This window comes from Galleria mellonella, unplaced genomic scaffold (genome assembly GCF_026898425.1).
Source record: "Galleria mellonella isolate WM207_F2 unplaced genomic scaffold, CSIRO_AGI_GalMel_v1 utg261, whole genome shotgun sequence".
Taxonomy (NCBI): domain Eukaryota; kingdom Metazoa; phylum Arthropoda; class Insecta; order Lepidoptera; family Pyralidae; genus Galleria; species Galleria mellonella.
Window position 1 is genome coordinate 45,240 of NW_026442057.1, and position 13,299 is coordinate 58,538.

Genomic DNA, 13,299 nt, shown 5'->3' on the forward strand with positions numbered 1-13,299 from the left:
AAAAGTGGTAAATCCATAAGTATAGCAATACCTGGAATGGAGGCCAAGATACAAACGGTGTTCGAGAAGGCAGCGGCCCTGTCGCGCCAGACCAGCAAGTGGCTGCTGGCGTCCAAAACCTCAAACCGAAACACAGCCGACAACTGGAGAAGATGAAACACAAAAGTACAGGAATCTTGTAGTTTATCTCTCTCTTATAAATGCGATATGGGTTTATTTTCTCTCTTGATCTTTCACGTCTGATTCGCTGAATCGATTATGATGAATTTTGGTATAGAGATAGATGATGATAGATAGATGACCGGAAGGTCAGTGAACATATCTCGATGATGCGGATTAAGTTGCGGGCTTAAAAGCTTGCTTACTTAATAACTCTTATCTACACATGATGCGGTCGCGTGTATGAAATGGACTTTTTTTTTAAATACTTGTTGTTAAATAACTATTCGTTGTTCGTAATAACGAATAACTGTCCCACTGTTGGACACAGAACTCTTCCCGTAAAAGGAGGATATACTATGAAGGGAATAACCCAACATTTACATTTTTTTATTATTTATTTTTAGGATTACCTACATAAGATACAGCGAAACATTTCAATACAATACAGAATTTGCTGGGTACAGAGCTCTACACTGAGTTGTGAATGTGTGGAAGACATTGCTTACCGATAAGGGCGCCTTTTGTATTACTTCACATTAAAATTAACGACATTTATCATTTTCCAAATGATGTCAGCTTGTTTGCCATTCTAAGTTGTATAAAAAAAAATAAATAAACAAACTATACATTCAGATTAAATAATGTTCTACATTTATAGGCAAACACAGCATGCCTGAAGTTTGATAAACATTAAATTAGAATTAAATTATTAAATGTCATTATATGAGTAAAGATATTAACAATATGAATAATAATATAATATAAATAATGGAAATTGTAATTAAATTATTATAAATTATAAATAAATATAATGCAATGGCGAGGTACATTAACATTTTAATTTAACCATGAACACAGAGTGACTATCGTTGGGATTATTATTAATAAGGAAATAAATATTAGTAAGGACTGATAAATTGATATGTAAAAATGTTGTCCTCCAGTCGAACCTGCAAAACGACAGATCAGTGATGGAGGGCCTTCAGGAGATCGTGTCCCTGCTGGAGGAGCAGCTGCGGCCGCTGCTGCAGGCCGAGCTGTCGCTGCTCGTAGACATCCTGTACAAGCCGCACCTGCTCTTCACCAGCGCCGGCGAAGTCGCCCAGCCGGACACCAGCGGCATATTTATATCTAGGTAGATAGACCATTGTATATGTATATACTTATATACGTATACAATATTTTCCGTCGACTTAATATAATATAATAATAAAATTTATTGCCATTCTTTACAAATTATAATGTACATATATTAATATATATATATTTCTGTTTTGCCAAAGGTTGACTGGGAGAGAATGCTATATAGTATTAAGTCCGCCTTTTGTACCAGACATTTGTAATGTGGTCAATAAAGCATAAATAAATAAATTAATTAATCAATATATTGTCCATTAATCGTATGCGCCTGGCAATAGGTACAAACTCAGCTTTTGCTGGACTGATGTTCGTTCAGCGCTGATTTTCAATTTGCACCCACACGGGGTACAAAAAAGATTCCCAATTCGATTGTATTAATATATTTTTGTTACCTCATAATTCTGGCAGTTGTAAACTGGTATGAAATTTTTTTTTTTTTTTTATCTGAAAGAGCACTTTCAAATTGGTCTTATAAAAATGTTATCAAGATTGGATCAGGAGTTTAGTTTAATAGTATTAGTAGATTAACTGAATTGACAATATTGAAGTCGGGTTTTTTTAGAAACAATCTTATATATATATATATATATATATAAACTTAATTATGTATGTTGTGATAAAACATCATTCATTAATAGGGAAGGTAAGAATTTTTTTCTGAAATCCTATTAATGAATATTATTAGTAATGTATTTAATTAATTTGATTACACTATTTTTAAGGAATAGATTTTATTAATTAACATACACAACAGTGTATGTTTATATACATATTTAACACACCCTTAAACTTCTCTTCAGGCTAATACGTCATACAGAGAAGCTTCTAGAAGAGAAAGAGGAGAAGCTGTGCGTCAAAGTGCTGCGTACACTCCGCGAAATGATGGCCGTCGACCCCGAGTACGGTGAGAAGGTAACGTCCTGCTAATACCTTAAGTTGAACAGATTTGAATGAAACTTAATATATATTCTATATTAATTATAAAATATATAGTATTTTATTATTATTATTTGGCCATGTGGTCCCGGCATAGAGTAGGCCACCCCTTCCTTTCCCGTGAGTGTTGTAAGAGCTGACTAAGAGAGGGCGAGGGATGGGCAGTATCGTCCCTCTGAAAAACATCTCTAAAGCTTTACTGTGGCTGTCAATTCGTCTGCCAAGCGTGGTAACTACTTGCAAAACTCCCACAAGGGGGAGGCTTATGTTCAGCAGTGGACAGTTAAAGGCTAATTATGATGACTGGTAAGGGCTGATATATAAATCGCGAGATACAGTTAGAGAACATAAAACTAACATAACATACATACTGGCTTTTAAAATGTAGAGTTATATTGGAAAGTTAAAGTTGTAAATCGAAATAGCGGCGGAATTTTTTTGTCTTATACACAATTAGACCTGCTGACAGACAAAATTAAAAAAAGAGAAAACAGATAGGCTATAGTGAGCGTTTACTATCAAACATTCTGTATGTTAGTTTGTTACATTTGTGGCATAAAAAAGAAATAAAGATGCATGTACAGACGTCATCTAATTACAATTTTATTATACAGTGAACGCTCTATATAAGCAATTTATTTGAAACAATTTCAATAAAAAAAAATCTTATTGGGAAAAGTTGCTTATAGGAAAAAAAGATGTATAAAAATACATACCGTGCCTCCCACCAAATTGTTTATAATTACTCCTCTCCATTCAAAGGTTGCCTGGAAGAGATCTCTTTTAGCGATAAGGTTTTTTTTTTCTCATTGTGATTATTTCTTGTAATTATTTGTATTTATATTAAGTTTACTATTGTAATCTTTTGGAGGTAACAATAAAGAGTATCTATCTATCTATCTAACGTCTGGAAAATATTTTTACTTATTTCTTTTACTAATTAAGCTGAGTAGATTAAATAATATATAAAGAATGTTGCTTATAGAGAGGTTGCTTATATAGAGCGTTCACTGTATTAGTAATATAGGCGGTAGAAAAATAGAAAATGCTTAAATTCCAGTTCATTTACATACAAATTATTAATATTATTTTATTATTATCTATCCGACAGGGCAATCAGCTACGTAACAAATTGCTCTCTCAATATTTCATCAATCGCAAGTCGGAGCCGAAGATCCAACCGCCGCAAGCGTCCGCCGCCGTTACCCACGGACCTGGCGGTGAGTTCTCATGTTCAATTAAATAAATAAATATTTTTTATTACTTTTAATTTAATACTAAAGTCAACAGTGAACCGTAGCAAACAAGGCTGATGTATAAAATCTACGAAAAAAATAAATAAAATACTTTTAGTTTATTAATAAAGTGATCAGTGAGATTCATGCGAGTTCTCATATTGTATGACTTACTAACTTGTTGCTACATAGTTAATTATATATGTAGTTTACATATCATAAGCCTACAAGATACAATAAGTTAGGGGGAATAAAATACAATAAAAAGGGGGGAAAATCCAATGGATCTAAATGAGACAGATTGTGGTGTAACCCCATATAAGGAGATAAAATAAGTTTATTTTGTAAAATTTAATTTATAGAGGTCACTACTATACTTGTTTCAGTTTGTAAACAGTCTTAGCTATTTTTTTTTTTCTATTATAATAATAGTGCATAAACAAATGGCTAAATTAAAAAGGTAGATTATATATTTTTGTACCTATATTGTGTTTAAATAACTAAATTTTATAATAATATAGTAGGTTTCCTTTCTATAAGAGTGGTGATCTTGCTTTATTTAAAATGGTCAAACAGATAATAAAGTAATATATTTTTATTAGTTTAATGCGTTATTGTAATTATTTTAATATAATTTGGATATAGTATCCATGAAACATGTATCTATGGATTTGGCAAACATTTTATTTGTATATTTGAAAAAAAAAACATTAATTATAAAAAAATTTACACTCAAAATTGCTGACTTTTCTCGAATATTTGAAAATAAATCACTATTGGAGTAATAATGCTTACAGCCTCACAAGTACTCGATTGTAACCTTCATCGTATAGAATAAAAGATTAATTACTTTAAAAAAAATATATTAAAAATAAAAAGTATATATATGAAATTATTGCTAGCATTGTTCTAGGGTTATTTTATTTTATTACAATAATTTGAATTGGGTTTTATAATTTCATTATCACGGTTTTATATCATATGGATTTACCGTCACTAATTTGTTTTTATGCAACTTAGAATGGCAAACAAGCAGACGGCTCACTTGATCGTAAATGGTAGCCTACAACAATGAATAGTACCATGCAGGATACATGATAGGATAATGCAGTAATGAAATCTTATTCCCCATTGCTAGCAATATATATTAGCAGGTCGATTTCCACGCAGCTCCACCTGGAAACCGTTGTAGATAATAATCGTTGAATTCATCAAGATGGGCCAACTGGCCGGTTTCATGCTCGCCTATCATCTCTCACTGGTGCTCCGCCAGTGTATACCGTTTTTTTTTTTTTTGATGGGTGAAAATGGTATGGTAACCCCTCCTGCGCTAACGGGATACGCTGGCGGAGCACCAGTGAAGGGTGATCGATGAAAATGAGAACAGGCCAGTTAGCCCATCATGATGAATTAATCAGAAATTAACCATGATAGTTTCCAGGGGGAACCACGAGGAGGTCGACCTGGTTGGGTATATTGCTAGCAATGGAATTTTTATTTATTTATTTATTCTTTATTGCACAATATAATTTTGTACAAATGGCGAGCTTAATGCCATATGGCATTCTCTACCAGCTAACCATTAGGTAAAAACATTTTTAGTCTCCATTACTATCAATCCCTTTCCCCCAATAGAGTATACTGTGTCGCCCAATGATACCTTTCATGCTTTGTTATTTCTACATATGATACTAGATCAAATTGTATGCAATTGCATAAACACTGTCAGCATAGTTAGTTATTAAACAAGCTTTTAAATTGTCGTTTTATATCATCGTTGAAACTGAAAAATCTCCATACAAATGGCATAGTATGTACTCTCCTATTACAGTGGTGGTCAAATCATACGGTATAGCGTTCAATAACGTTAACTAAGTCAATTTATACTTGTGAGACTGTAAATAAAAAAAATTATAAGTTATAGAACCACTTATAATGTGACTCAAATACTTAAATTACCATCAAAATCACAGGGTGTTCTCAACTAGTTGTCATCTAGTTCTCTACACTTTAACTAGAACGGTTAAAATAACCTCACAGTGTTTACTTAACATAGATTTAGACAGGCACCAATGTTATAGTTAATTTTGAAAGGTGTCTTTGTTAATTAATAATTAAATTGAGGCGACTTTAATCGAACCATGGGCGTAATTAATTTTTTTTTTGTATACTCTTAAGAACTTTAAAAAAATATATATATTTTTTAAATACAATTTAAAGTTGTTTAGTGCTATTTACATAAAAGTCATAATCTTCATGCATTTATTTCTTTTTTATTATACCTAGCTGTAAAATAATTTTATATACATGGTTAACAAATATAAATTTATTTTTTTTAATTAATGATATATAGAGAGGATGGAAGAAAGAATAATTACGAAAGAGATTTATTTTTAAATGTTATGTGCATGGTACTGCTAATGTCTATAGGCGACGGTTACCACTTTCCATGAGTTGGGCGGTCAGCTTGTTTGCCATTTTATGTTGTATATAAAAAAAAAAAAATATCGAGCACGAATGAATGGAAATATTCTCTAGACTAACGGATGTCGACCAAATAGGCGACTTTATAAATCCTTTATTTTATATGTAACATTTGTACAAGCGCAATAAAGCATTATATATATATATATATATATATATATATATATATATATATATATATATATATATATATATATATATATATATATATATATATATATATATATATATATATATATATATATATATATATATATATATATATATATATATATAACTTAGTGGTTCGATTAAGGTTTCCTTACCTAAAACAATCCCTTTATCCTTTATAACTGTTCAAAAGACACTTGGTATCGATTTTTTGTATTAATCTATAAATTATAGTAATAAATCAATTTATAAGGCAAAGCTGTACATTATGGTATATTTATGGGAATATGAATTAAGTGTTTCGACATTATAAATACCTATTTTAATTTTTTTTTTAAATAATAGTAACAAAGACACCTTTGAGAGCACATAACTAGATTAGATTTAGACGAGTGTTTTTTTTTTCTTTATTTCACTACGCGCATGTGACGCAGATACCCATCTACATCAGCCGAAGACAGGTGGGTCCGCGACCGACTTCACACCGCTTTGTGCTGGCACGCGCACTTGTTTTATTTTCTGTGACACACACAGCTTTATCACCATAGACTAAGGCTAACGTCACATTCAGCTTATCTTCGGTCGCATGAATACTAACGCGAGCAATCGCACAATATCCGTCGAGAGAGACGCATCACATAAGAAAATTATATGCGATGTTGCCGATATACCGCCAACCGAAAATCGGTGCGCTGACGACCTAACGCAGCACCGATATAAACGACGTTAAACGCTAACGCACGCCTATCTACGACGTAGTGTGATTGAGACTCAATTACACTGCGCCGTTTGATATATTGGCGTCCCGTCGCGGATGATCGGTGACAGAAGATCGGCTTAATGTGGCGTTAGCGTTAGGGTCAATGCCCCATACGTCGAATATACGAAATAAAATAAAAGTTATTATAAATTCCCTCCAATACAAGCGTGGTAAAAGAAATTACGCGAATCATAATACAATATATTATAGCATTTTATCTGGCAATTTCTCTATTGTATATTGAAGTTGTCAAACATCTGTTAAATTTATTCAAAATAGAGTATTGTGATCCATCAGTTAATCCTAAGATAATCCAGATAATTCCTTTGTTTTTGCCGGAATTATATTCTTTGACGTTCTACGTCAAAGAAAATAAATTAGAGGTTGTTTTTGATAGGTTTCCTGTGACTGCAAAGGTGCCATTTTAAAGCAACTTAAATAATGAATTAGCCTTAGTTAAATTAAATTGCTTGTATTTTATGCGTGTATCGGACAGAATGAGACAGCAATTCGACGTTCCGTTTTTACGAGTGTTCTTATTTCTTTGTTGTCATAGATGTTTGTAATTAGAAAAATATGCCATTTATCCAGTGGCGGCCTAATGGGAGGGCAGAAAAGGCGACCTACCCTGGGCCCTACCCTGGGCCTCTAGTCCTGGTAGGCCTGCAAATGTCTCGCATTTTCCTCATCCACATCTCGTTCTGTGTCTAATTTAAATTTTACATGTAAGCTTTTAACTAAATAAATTTAAACACTTGTATATCAAATGTGTACTTAATAAAACGCTTTTAAAGTTACATAAACATCTTAAACTGGTGGCCTCATTCAGCTTTTCCGCCTCGAACCTCTGACGCCCTTAGTCCGCCACTGCACTTATCTATAGTCACGCGTCCTTTCAGATTCGACGTATAATGGGCATTGACCTTTTACCGTAAATAGCGAATGTATTTTTTAATAAAATACGACCTTATTAGTAGTAGGTTTAGAAGTCAATGTTGTTTATATAATTTTTGCTTTAATAAATTATAATCTCACCCGTTGTCATGCACTGTGTTTAAACCATTTGGAAATAACATATTTCTAGCTAATTGAAACCTTGATAAATTTCTCTAAGTCTCTAAAATGAGTGTCTGATAATATCTGATAATTATTACATAATTCATAAAAACTTAAACCTTCTACAAACCAATTTTAACTATTACACTGTTTTCTCACTTTCTTTCAAGTTAGGAATTTAGCGTAAAAAAAAGAGACAAAACAGTTCAATAGCTAAAATATATTTATGAGAGGTTTGACGTTTTTTATGAATAAAGGGGTAAGTTTTTTATGCAATTAGCCGCTTTGTCATACAAGTTAGCAGCGCATCTGGTAGAATAGAAAATAATCGTCAGCTATATACATAAACAGGGTTGCCGTTCCTTGAAGATAAAGGTGTTAATTTTCCGTACCCTATTCCACTGGCATGCTACTTTTTTAACCGACACAGCCATGCATGTATGTACAGCTGGTTGACGTCGAAAAGTACGTGTAGGATACAAGCTTCGTAGACAAGTGGCAACGAATCCAGCAATGCAATCGTTATCGCTATCGAGCCCATGAGTTGGAATGAGACATCTGACGTTGCTATCTCATTCTACCTCACGGACTCGCTAGTGATGTCGATTTCATAGATGTATTCGTTTGCCACTTGTCTAAAGGGCCTGGTTTGGTTATCAATTTCTCATTACACCATTATCACTCACATAAATCTGGTTATTAAATAATATAATCTTTACTAATATTATAAATGTGAAAGTGAGTTGGTTTCTTACCATATAGCGCCTTAAAGGCTTAACCGATCACTACGAAATTTCGTATACACGTACCCTGTGGGATGAAAAAAGTTACAAGATACTTATTATTATAAATTAAACAGTCTATATATAAAATATTTCCAGCCATTATCAACACAAACAACCTTTGGCTAGAGTAGGTACATAGAGAGAAAATACACTTTTTTATATAACAATTTTTCCCTGACAACTGACAACAAAGCCTATAATTTTAGCTATATAAAATAAAATTTGTGTTTATGTGTTATATCTGCATGAAACCCACTTTGGTGTTAACTTTGTCACATGGTTTTGCTCCAATGCACACGTTTTTAACATAACTTATGTACTTAATTATAAATTTAATTAAATTTAGTTTAATTACATACTGTAGTGAGACGAAAAATATTTTTTGATTCTAATATAAATAAGGTGTAAGGAATCAAAATGAAGGTAAGTGGGAAATGTTTGTGAACTGAGAACGGCACCTGATAGCTGAGTGATACGGGTTCGAATCCCAGATTTAATAATTGAACCTTTCATACAAATCGTGTGAGAATGGGATCTATTTAAATAACTATGCTACGGTAACCGCTTACCATCAGGTGGACCGTATGTTTGTTTGCCACCTCAGTGGTATAAAAAAAAACTGTTATTATTTTGTAAATTTTAATAATAAATGTAATTTCTGTGTAATAATTAAGTATAAATAAATATTAATTTTCACTATATAAATATATAAAATAATGTTATTTTGTGGAAAATTATTTAGTTTTATGAATTACTAGATTCTGGAATGGTATAGCAACCGGAAACTATCGGCTTGTTATACCATTCGCATTTATTATCCAACTAGTATTATGCAAATCTAACCGGATTTAACCGGTTCGGTACAGCGAAGGTACTGATGCGTACCGGCCAGACGCTGGCGCAGGTTCAGGCACACCTGGACAAAGAGGGCGCCTCCGATCTGGTGGTGGACCTCGTCATAAAGAGCACCAACCGACCTGCGATATTCTTGGAAGCAATACAACTTGGTAAGTTGTTTTAAAGTCGAATTTTTATCACCATACTTCGTGGATTTCAAAAGTAGGAAAATTAATGAACTAGATGGCGCGCATCAAGATAAAACGCATACCAAATTTTAAGTTAAAGGACATGACTGTGAAAAATACCACATCTAACTTAATGCAGTAGTTTTTGCTTAATACCAGAACAAACATACAGATAGAATCATTTTCTAAAAATTATTGTTTTGACTCTTTGTTGCTCTTATTAAAACCCGTCATATATATATATATATATATATATATATATATATATATATATATATATATATATATATATATATATATATAATATTGTGTGTATAATTAGACTCCGTCTAATTAAAAATGTATTATATATAATAAGAATTAGGTCTTTTTTTTTTCAATCAAATTTAGAACTTATTTTAATTCAAGATAGGTGATGTGATGTAATGTGACGCGATTACAGGTACATAGAAACTACATATATGTTATTTCAATATTTGTAAACAATACAAAAATTCAAAATTAACAAATTTAGTACTTCTGTGTTTTGCGAAATAAATTTCTAAGTTTTTATTAAGAAAATGTCTCTCTCCTATCTTTTTCCTCTCCCCTCTCTTCTATTTCTTTCCTTGCCCCTCTCCTATCGCTTCTTCCTTCTCTCCTATCTCTCCTTTCCTCTCTCTCCTATCTCTTTCCTTTCCTCCCCTTTCTCTCTCCTCTCCACTCTTTTCCATCTCTCTTCTCTCGCTGTCTTTAATATTGTTTATGAAAAAGTACCAGACAATGTTGTAAAACACCAGTACGAAGCCGGGGCGGGTCGCTAGTGTTATATAAATAAACAATCTAAATTATTTTCGCACAGGTATCGCACTCTTGGAAGGCGGCAATCCTATAATTCAGCAGAGTATATTTGCAAAGCTGCAAAACGGAGAGATATCACAAGCGTTCCTCAAGGTATTTATTACGACTCTCTTAATTTTATTAATACCTAGTGTGATTATAAGTATATTTGAGGGGGGGGGGGCTTATTTTCCACTTCCATTATCTATTTATCTTTATTATTATTCTATCTATCTATATTTATTATTCTATCTGCAATCACCAGAGGGAGACTTTGTACAAAAGTCGATTGCTTGAGTACGTCTGTCCCATTTGTGTTTCAACCGTGAAGCAGTTGTGTTTGCATGGCTGTGTTTCGGTTTGAAGGGTGGGATATAGCAGTGAATTTAAGGGTACAGACGAATAACACCTGAGTCCTCAGGAATGGCAACGCATGGGGAGTATCATGGGCGAAACAGTATACTCTGTTATGTCCATGGTACTGCTCGTGTCTATAGGCGACGGTTACCACTTTCCATCAGGTGGGCCGTCAGCTTGTTTGCCATTCTAAGTTGTATAAAAAAAAAATTCAGCATTTACTCTTGCAGCTTTTTTGCCATATCTTTCACACAGCCCATCTGTGAGCAAGTTGAGTGTGGGGAGATTCTGAATTCAGAAACCGATTTGAATTTTTTTTATCTGAATGAAATTTCAAATTGGTCCCATAAAAAAATATATCAAATTATAACTGGTTTTACCATGAATTAGTTGTTTTTTTTCTGGTTATAACCAACCAAAATACTAGCTCTTACCTACGACTTGAATAATATAACGTAGATACAAAGTAGCCTATGTCCTTTTCCGTTCCTTACAATACATGTATATCAAATGCCATTGTGAGGGAGGAAAGGGATTGTTAGTAATGGAGACTGAGAATCCCATTGCTAACAATATACCCAGGTCGACCTCCTCGCGGTTCTCCCTGGAAACTATCATGGTTAATTCCTTGTGAATTCGTCATGATGCGCTAACTGGCCTGGTTTCATTCTCATCTATCACCGTTCACTGGTGCTCCGCCAGCGTAATCCCATTAGCGCAGGCGGGGTTACCATTCCATTTTCACCCATCAAAAGAAAATGCCATAGTGATTATATAAGCTGTTAAGACGCTGTAATAAGCAAACGATCTTTTACATTTATAATATGTTTAAGGATTATTTATTAACAATGATAATTTTATTATGTTCCGTAGGTATTCTACGATAAAATGCGGGAAGCTCAACAAGAGATAAGATCTCTAGCTGCGAGCAGCACTGCGGCTGCCGGCACAGACAAGCAGCGATCCAGTCACTCGGAGAAGCAGAAGCAAACGCCTACCGACGGTGAAACCATTTTCCCTTATATTCCCATACAGATGTAATTATAATCCATACTACCTTTGGTGGAAGACAGAGAAGATTGTTATGAATAGGTTTCTAATTATTATAGTAGTATATTGGCCGTATGGTCCCGGCATAGAATAAGCCACCCCTTCCTTTCCCGTGGCTGTCGTAAGAGACGACTAAAGAAGAGCGAGGGATGAGCAGCAGCGTACTTCTTAAAACATTTCTAAAGCCTGACTGCATTTGCTAATTCGCCTGCCAAGCGTGGCAATTACAGGCAAAACCCCCAAAGGGAGGCTTATGTTCAGCAGTGGACAGTTAAATTCAAATTCAAATTCAAATATCATTTATTCATGTAGGACATTTTAGCCGCTTATGAACGTCAAATTTTTACATTATAATTTTATTTTTTTCCCTACCGTCCAGTTCGGTATATAGATCCAACTGAGAAGAACTGGCAAGAAACTCAATTGAATTACTTTTTTTTAAAAGCCAGTTTATTTACAATGTATATTTATATAGGTGTCTATGTCTAACATTAAATGAAAATTCAGTGCATGAACAACTATTGCCATGCACACTCGTCATTCAAGTAATCGTTTAGTGAGTAATAGGCTTTGCTCAGTAAATATGATTTAACAGATGTTTTGAATTTATTTAAGGGTAATTCCAACATATCCTTTGGTATCTTATTGTAAATTTTTATACCTATTCCCATAAAAGACCTATTAACTTTTTCTAAACGATACTTGGGGACAGCAAGTTTGTCTTTAAATCTAGTATTAATATTATGAATATTGCTGTTTTTTGGAAAAGGCTGATATGCTGATGATGAAGTATTAGAGTAAGAATATTTGTCAAACAAAACCTACACGTGGCAACGTCTCCCACAAACAGGCTGTGGAATGAGCTCCCTGCCAAGGTTTTTCCCTAGAGATTACAGTAGGGGGTTTTTCAAAAAGGGTATATTAAGCTTTCTTCAGGGTCGGCAACGTGCACGTGACACCCCTAGTGTTGCTACAGTAATGATACAGGTGGGATATGGCGTGAATTAACTGGGTACAGAGGTATAACACCTAAGTCCTCAGGTACGGCAACACATGGGGGGTATCATGGGCGAAACTGTATACTCTGTTATGTCTATGGTACTGCTCGTGTCTATAGGCGACGGTTACCACTTTCCATCAGGCGGGCCGTCAGCTTGTTTGCCATTCTAAGTTGTATAAAAAAATAAACCACCTTCATGGTATAAAAAAAGAAACTAACTGGAAATGCCCTGTATATGGGGGAGGGTTATGTTCAGCAGTGGACAGTTAACGACTAATATGGGATGGTAATTTAACTGATAATTAACTATTAAAATAATTGACGGTTATGATATTTGTAA

The 13,299-nt window shown here is 33.7% G+C and overlaps 1 protein-coding gene across 1 annotated transcript in view; it reads left to right on the forward strand.

The window, feature by feature from the left end:
- LOC113510486 (inositol 1,4,5-trisphosphate receptor) overlaps nucleotides 1-13,299 on the forward strand; it is a gene marked incomplete at its 5' end in the record, with an annotated part of 65,812 nt that overhangs the window by 36,250 nt on the left and 16,263 nt on the right. Inside the window, 8 exons of the mRNA XM_052895003.1 lie at nucleotides 6-125; nucleotides 1,085-1,297; nucleotides 2,103-2,214; nucleotides 3,350-3,458; nucleotides 6,542-6,568; nucleotides 9,575-9,715; nucleotides 10,575-10,666; nucleotides 11,783-11,912. Coding sequence (XP_052750963.1) covers nucleotides 6-125; nucleotides 1,085-1,297; nucleotides 2,103-2,214; nucleotides 3,350-3,458; nucleotides 6,542-6,568; nucleotides 9,575-9,715; nucleotides 10,575-10,666; nucleotides 11,783-11,912 — 944 coding nt within the window. The remainder of the gene's footprint in view (nucleotides 1-5; nucleotides 126-1,084; nucleotides 1,298-2,102; nucleotides 2,215-3,349; nucleotides 3,459-6,541; nucleotides 6,569-9,574; nucleotides 9,716-10,574; nucleotides 10,667-11,782; nucleotides 11,913-13,299) is intronic.